At 51.2% G+C, this 7,593-nt stretch overlaps 1 protein-coding gene across 3 annotated transcripts in view; it reads right to left on the bottom strand.

Moving 5' to 3' along the window:
* Positions 1 to 5,776: 5,776 nt before the first annotated feature.
* Positions 5,777 to 7,593, bottom strand: part of UBE2F (ubiquitin conjugating enzyme E2 F (putative)) — a 52,213-nt gene continuing 50,396 nt past the window's right edge. For all 3 annotated transcript variants that reach the window (XM_021678965.2, XM_044913460.1, XM_044913461.1), the window contains one exon: positions 5,777 to 6,535. In XM_021678965.2, coding sequence (XP_021534640.1) covers positions 6,485 to 6,535 — 51 coding nt within the window. In that variant the 3' untranslated portion in view covers positions 5,777 to 6,484. The remainder of the gene's footprint in view (positions 6,536 to 7,593) is intronic.

The raw sequence follows: 7,593 nt of genomic DNA, 5'->3' as shown, positions 1-7,593 counted from the left end.
AAGCGACTGCCTTCGGCTCAGGTCATGATCCTGGAGTCCCGGGATCGAGTCCCGCATCGGGCTCCCTGCTCGGCAGGGAGTCTGCTTCTCCCTCTGACCCTCCCCCCTCTCATGTGCTCTCTCTCTCATTCTCTCTCTCTCAAATAAATAAAAAAAAATCTTTAAAAAAAAAATTCCTATTTGTCTTTGTTCTGGGACGCAGTTCATTTGAAATGACTTGATCCTTTTGAGGCTCGCTTTTAAGATACTTGGGTGGGACCAGGGCAGCCGTTAAGTCTATTTTCTTGTTACTGAGCTGGTACCCTCTGCACTGCACTGCGGATCACGGGTGGATCACAAATCCATTCTGGCTCATGGGAATGTAGACTGTTCCTGGCCTTGTGTGAACTCCAGGGGTCATTTCCTCTTCTCCTTTTGGGTGGTGCTCTTCCCCACCCTCAGGCAGTTTCCTCAGGTACACGTGCTGGTCAGTATCCAGGGGACAGTCTGAGAGGATCCCGCTGCGGGTCTCCAGAACTGGCTCTCTGTGCAGCCCTCTCTCCTGGGAACCCCAGCTCCCCTGGCCGTCCTACATAATTAGTTCACTGACATAAGGTCAGTGCCTGCTGGGTTCTACCTGGGTCTCCCCTTCCCTGGGCCGAGGCCAGGTGGTCTCACTCCAGGTCTCACTCAGGGAGCACCGTCCTTCTCTGCCTGGTGTCTGACGTCTGAAAACCATAGTTCTGTCTATATTGCCCGGGTTTGCTTGTTCAAATAGGAGGATTCCCCAGTCCTGTCATCCCATCTTATACTAGTACAAGTGCCCTCTGTCCTTTCTGTTCTCTTCCTTCTGATGGCTCCTCCTTGTTGTTTTCTTCTGCACTCTGGGAGAATGTATCAAATTTGTCCCCACACCATCATCCATCTTTCCAGCATCTGTTCTGCCCTGCGGTGAATATGTTGCTACGGCTATGGTTTCATCCTATTGTCCTTTCATTTTAGCCTGTCGTCCCCTTAAGACTTTTTGATTCCAAGTCAAAGGTGCAATTCATTGCATTTTCCTAAATATGTGGTTTTCTCCCCTGGAAGTTTCTTTCAATCCTACATTCCATTTCCAACATTCTGTTGATCCTGTCTGCTCAGTATTTCTTCTCTGCAGAATTTTTTCACAATCTCACATCAAAAAGTGAACTTGTTAAAGCAGACTGTTCAGACTTGGTATCTGCCAGCTGATGGCCGGCAGTTTGCTTACCTGTGTGGCAGCAGATGCCCTCCTCAGCTGCTGTCTTGCTGGCCAGCATGCCCAGCTTCCAGTGACGTGACTGTCTTGAGCAGACTTGCCGGTGTACTTGTGCTCTGAAGCTCCTGCTAGACTTACTCAGCATAAGGGGCTGCACTGTAGTAAGCTCTTCAGTTATTGTGGGATGGCTGAGGCCATGTGCTCCTTATGCCACCTGACACCTGGGACGGGCAGGAATACATACGGAAGCCCGGGCAGAGTGAGGATACCCCAGGAACTGCCCATCTGACTGTAAGACAGGCTTCACAGTGGTGACAACACATGAACTGAATCTTGAAAGGAGCCCCGAGAGGGATGTGGACCTCATCACAAGGCACGGAAGCACTATTTTGAGGCTGGCAGAGTGGACAGATGACCAGTAACATGCACTCACACGCAAAGCACAGGGGGCTTATTCTGGAGGCAATGGGAAGACGTGGCTTGGTGAAAGGTTGTTTTAGAAAGTCCTCTGACAGCAAGGTGGGGAGGCTGTGCAGAGGCCATCTCACCAGTTTGTTCTGGTCTCACCGGGGTGTTGGCTAGGTCTTCCTCCATCCTGCTGCTCTTCCTGCATCAACTGTGGTTTTTGTTACACATCACTGACTGGTCTGGCAAGGCGCACAACCACCACGGTGGGACCCTTGCTCACTGGACTCCACCTGCTCCCGATCCATTGAGAACCAGCCCAGGGAGACAGGTTTTCTCCTCCCTAACTTGAGGCTGAAACCCCTTAGGAATAGGGAAAAGGCTCTTTACCCATGGTGCTGCACCCACCTTATGGCTCCTCAACCCCACCCTGCTTGGGAGTGGGGGTGGGAAGGAAGGACACAGGTGAACAGGGCTATTGAGGTTGGAATGAATTTTTAGAGATGTTTGGGAAGAACTGACGAGCACCAAATGGTGCATGGGAGCGATGAGTGGGGAGGCAGGTCAATGCAGCCTGACACTGAGATGATAAAAACCCAGCACTGAAAACCACAGCACTGGTGAGTCAGTCCTGAGAGGCCAGAGATGGAGCGGGCTGCTCGCAGGTATAGGAGTGGGAGGAAACACTGCTGGGTGTGAACTGTGGACCAAAGGGTAGATGCGGAGGCTACACAAGGTGCTACGCCATCCCCAGCTAGTCTTTCCTGGCCACTGGCCCCTGACAAGCATTTACCCAACCCTCCCTGCAGTATTGGGGGCCCTGTCCCCAGTCTCTCCTCCAGCACTGGGAACTCTTGAGCAAGCACTGCTTCTTCCAGCTGGCCCTGACATAAGCTAAAAAGTGAACTTAGTGAACTCTGGCTCAGTGAACTCGGCAATGAAAATGAATGAGCCCTAAAATGGTTCTTTTTTTTAAAAAAAAGATTATAATTCAGTTCTTTATACAGCTTAACATGAATAAATAGACATTCTTAACAAGGCCAGGTCCCCAAATGCCTTCATCACTGGGCTTTCTGAAGAACTTTTTTCAAACTACAGTTCTTCCAGTAGATCGGTTTTGGTAACCCATGGAAACCCAGGGCATGAGTGGCGCCTCCCAAGGGCAACATGGAACCCTCTGAATTAGCTGCTCCAAGCTGTCACTTTGTTTGAGGGAGGGCTATGGGAGGGAGGAAAGGGAAGTGACAGGTGCTCCCATTTTACAAGTTCTTTGCCAAAGGAAAAGTAAAACGTTATTTTGCTGAATATTAGCATTTTACTAGACATATTTTGAAGAATAATTGAATGTGTTGCGAACCTGACTTTCCAAGGGGAAACATTTTTAAGTGGATGAAAGTGAAAACACTCCTGAACAGACTGTACCAGCTGGAAAAGAGGAGTCTTGTTAAAGACTGCAACTGGTGGCTAACCCATTTTACAGCTGGTTGGAATTTTACATTAAAAAAATTCTGGTTGATTTTGATAAATCTGCAAAAAGTCTGATTTCACAGGAATTTGTTTTTTTTTTTTTCACATTGACTTCTTTTAAAGAATATGAGGAGTAACAGAGCAATCCTAGGGAACAGCGGGCGTGTCCTCTGAACAAGTGTAACACACCCTAGTGATCACTGCTGCCTGGGAAGGATGCTGTTGTCTCCTGCACCCATGACGGTGTGGAAGTCCGGGGGACTAAGGGCAGAGGAAAAATATGTCTGGACACTCTGAAACATTTAAACTAGTAAATATTAAGGTATATGTTCCTTTGAAAGACTATACATTCAAGGGGCGCCTGGGTGGCTCAGTCGTTAGGCGTCTGCCTTCGGCTCAGGTCATGATCCCGGGGTCCTGGGATCGAGTCCCACATCGGGCTCCCTGCTCGGCGGGAGGCCTGCTTCTCCCTCTCCCACTCCCCCCGCTTGTGTTCCCTCTCTCGCTGTGTCTCTCTCTCTCTGATAAATAAAATCTTAAAAAAAAAAAAAAGACTATACATTTAAAATACTTTAGCTACTGCAAATAGGCTGAACCAGCTCTCTACAAAGTTTTCTCATGAACTTCTGTACTGCAGGGACTGCCCTAGCAGGTGCACAGCCTGGCTTCATCTGTAGTCGGTAGAAATCATGAACAGCCCTCTAAGGCTTTCAGTGCACGTCAAACAGGGGGTCTTGTTAAGCAGAACCCAAGGCACTGCACCCCGGGCCAGAGCTCCACAACAATCCCAATACAGTGGATGAAAATAACAATGAGCAAGGGACACAGCCAGATCAGCACTTCACACTGGAGTCACACACTCGCCCTGGCTCCTTAGGAAGACTGCAAAGGGAGGTAACTTGCAGGTGGTGTGTTTGAGGGAAGGTAAGAGGGAAGATGTGAGCCTTTTCCTTTTGACAGGTCTACCCTGGAACTGTTTCCTTCTGAGTGTGCTTGAAAAACATGCTGCTGACCTATCAAATTCTAAGCAGCAGAGCTATGGGGACGCAAGTAGACTGGAGAAGTCCCGGAGCTTCACATCCCCAGGGCCTGCTCCACTCCTGTCTGGCTCCAGGGCTGGCTCAATATACCCATCCCCGGCAGATGGGAAATCACCAACCATTATCGGGTTGGTGGAACACATGAACTAGAACCAGAAGTGTTACTTGGACCTGAGTGGGGAGGAGACCCCAAGACCCCAAAAGGCCTGGAAGTCAGGGTTCTGCAGCCACTAAAAGATGCCATGGGCCCCACTGGCCAAGTAGGCAGCACAGAATCAGTTCTCCACTGTGACGGGCCAGGCTGGGTGTGTTCTGAACAAGATGGGGAAAGGGCAGGGCTCTGAGGGATTTCCATTGGACTGAAAGGGATGATCTCGTCATGTGGAAAGGTCATTTCTGAAGAATTACTGATCTCTGATAAGCGAAGTATTTCTCTGCTGTCAGAATTCACGACAGCTGTCCCTTCCACCCCTTTACCTACAATATGCATTATTTCCATTCAGCTGTGGGCACTGAGGTCACCTCCTCTCCGCCATCTGCACCACCAGCTGTGCAGCCTGGGAGCAGCCCGGGCAGCTGTGAGGCCCACCATGACTCAGGCCTGGGACTGCCCAGGCAGAGAACCACGTGTCCTGGGTCCCAGGGGCAGAACTCAGGTGTGTGGGCAGGCACCTAGCAGAGGCCAGCCCTGGGTCCAGCTGACCAGGTTCCTGTGACACTGGGCAGAGCTCCAAATAAGAAGTGTGTAAGCTGCAGTGCCTCTCCCAGGCTTCAGGAGGGGAGGTTACTGTGGTCATCCTCACAGGCCCTGAGCCTCCAAGATCCACTGTGCCCTTGATCCAGCCCCACTCTTCCTGCTCTGTGCACCAGTGTGGACCGTCAGGGCCCCCCTCAATCTAACGGGTACAATTCCCGATTACAAATGGGAAGCATGGCCTACATTCGTTCCCTGCTGATCTCCAGGAAGACTGATCTCATAGTCAGAGATTGTATTATAAATTAGGAACAACAATCCAGACTGGGTAGATGGAAAGGGGGTGGGATCCAGAGGTCAAAGGAGGCTGTCAGTTAAACTTGAGTGTGCCGGGCAGGCAGCAGGTGAAAACCATACATTTATTTTGCATTTGATTTCACTCGTTCAGATGTCTAAATGCTGGAATAAATCCATCTGCCTCCTTAGCGTTCTTACTCAGACGTGTATTGGCCTGACCGAATATGGCTATGTGCTGCTGCTGATTCCTGGCCCTCCACGGCCTAGGAGGCGCCCCCAAGACCTGGAACCGCAGCAGACTCAGAAGGCCACAGGAATGGTCTCAGTGACATCAGACATTGGTGGGCTGATTCCCGAGGTTATCTGTCCTGTCCCTCAGGTAACGAGGGTCTGGCTCTCTGGCGCTGCCCACTGGCTCACAACCACAAGACTGCTGTGGAAACACCAAGCCCCCAGCTGCTCTGGGCTCCAGCCAGTTTCCTCTGGGCAGTATGTGAGAAAGGGCTCCCTGCCTTTTCTCTTTCCTTTTTCTTTTTCAAAAATCATCCAGATCTAGCTTCAAAATCCAAAACTTCCTTGCCCCATCTGGACCCAAAAGCAAGAGCTGATTTTTAAAAGCCAAATTCTTGTTTCATTTGGACAGAAGGAATAATGTGTCTTTCATGTTTTCTTTGTATTTCTCTTCAATAGTTGCTTGACCCAACATCTTTCTGTCTGCTCTATACAATGAAAATACAAACTAAATGAGAATAGAAAAAAATAATTAAAGCATTAAATTGTACAAATTACAAATCTGTTCCAAAATATACTTACATTAAATAAAATACGCATTTCAGTAAGAGATCTACAGTGAATGACTACGCATTCTGGGAAGCTTCACGACATCTAGGCAGGGCCAACATCCGTGTGAGGGGCTAAGAGAACTGGCATCCAATCACAGTATGTAGCGGGTTTCTCACCGCTCCTCTGCGAGCTACACTGAGCACTTCATCAGGATCACTTGTGCGGGGAAGGATTTTGGGAAAAGGGGAAGAAGCAAGCGCTAGCCTCAATTCTGAGTTCGTTACAACTTCTCAGGAATCTCTCAATAGCCTATACAGTACAGTTTCCAAAAAGTAAACATGTTAAGGGAAGCAGACAACTCTTTAGAACCCCAAACACATTTTCTTGCTGTATTTATGTGGGACTCTCCATCTACAATGGGCAGCCGTGAAGAGGTTCTTCCTCGGGACAGCATGGTCACAGGATGTGGATGACCCTGTGGGTCTGAGGGGAGCGAGGACTGGGGAGGGGGGCTCCCTCTTGGTTGAGGTTGGAGACAAGCCTACAACACACAGTCCGCAGCCCCACCGTCTCCTCCTATCATCTGGCGTAACGCTTAATGTAGTCTTCCACTTTATTCCGGAAGTCCTCCTGTGGAGCGAGAGGGATCAGGGAGAGAAGAAAGAAGGGGGAGCGAGTTAGCGAGGGAAACACTTCCAGAACAAGTGGGACCCACCCGAGCCGAGGAGCCACTGTGAGCTCCCGAGAGCAACACGGAGGACCTGGCCTCCAGCCGCCCCCGCCTCAGCTGCCATGGCTGCAGGACCGTCAGAGGCCCGAGGAGCAGAGCACCCTCTCCCTACCACTCCAGGTGCCCGCTGTGTGCAGGACGCTGTGTGCAGGACACGGGGCCACTGTGCTGGGAGGGCTGGGGGGTGGGGACCCAAACACAGAAGAACTGAGTAGAAGGGAACCTAAGACCCTTCGTTTTGCAGATGGGAAGAGTGAGGCCCCGAGTGGTCAAGGTGGCAACGCAGGTCAGGACAGGGCTCTTGACCTCAACTGGAGATAAGTCGGAGCTGCTGTTCTCCAAAGACCCGTGTCCAGATCTGTCTTCCTAAAACAACCCCCCAGACCCTGCTGCCTATTTAAAAGGTGCCCACTTTTCATGGTGAAGTGCAGCCCGCCACCCGAGTGACCACCCTGCCCAGAAGCGGTGGGCTTGCTGCAGAGTTCCCCGCCCAGGCATCAAGCAGAGGCCACCTGGGCACCCAGCCTGATTCCTCTGGCGACAAGAGGCAGTGTGGCCCTTGGTGTCTCCAGGCCAGTATGGGCAGGAAAGTGCCACAGGTGTGCCCCTCAGGTCTGTTCTAACATTAGGACCTAAGTTCCTTGGCCTTGCAGGACTGGGCAAGGGCCACATGCGCCATGAGGGACTTGGAGCTTGCCCACCTCAGAACACCTGCATTCAGTGCTCAGGACACTGTGATGTGACAGGTGGAACTCAACCCTCTTACTCCTCCAACACGGATGCTGGGTCACTGACAGCCATGGGGTCACACTGCTTCAGTCCCATCACGTGACAGGTACCACCACGGGCCGGGCCGCACGGTGCAGAGAGCTCAGCAGAGCCCCTGTAGGCGCGGTGCCGGCTGCGCCCTCTTGTGGCCAGTCCTTGCCCGGAGTGGCGCCTAGAAGGGGGTGGCCAC

Source organism: Neomonachus schauinslandi, chromosome 3, assembly GCF_002201575.2.
Source record: "Neomonachus schauinslandi chromosome 3, ASM220157v2, whole genome shotgun sequence".
NCBI classification, from domain to species: domain Eukaryota; kingdom Metazoa; phylum Chordata; class Mammalia; order Carnivora; family Phocidae; genus Neomonachus; species Neomonachus schauinslandi.
This window is presented reverse-complemented; position numbering and strand designations above follow the sequence as displayed.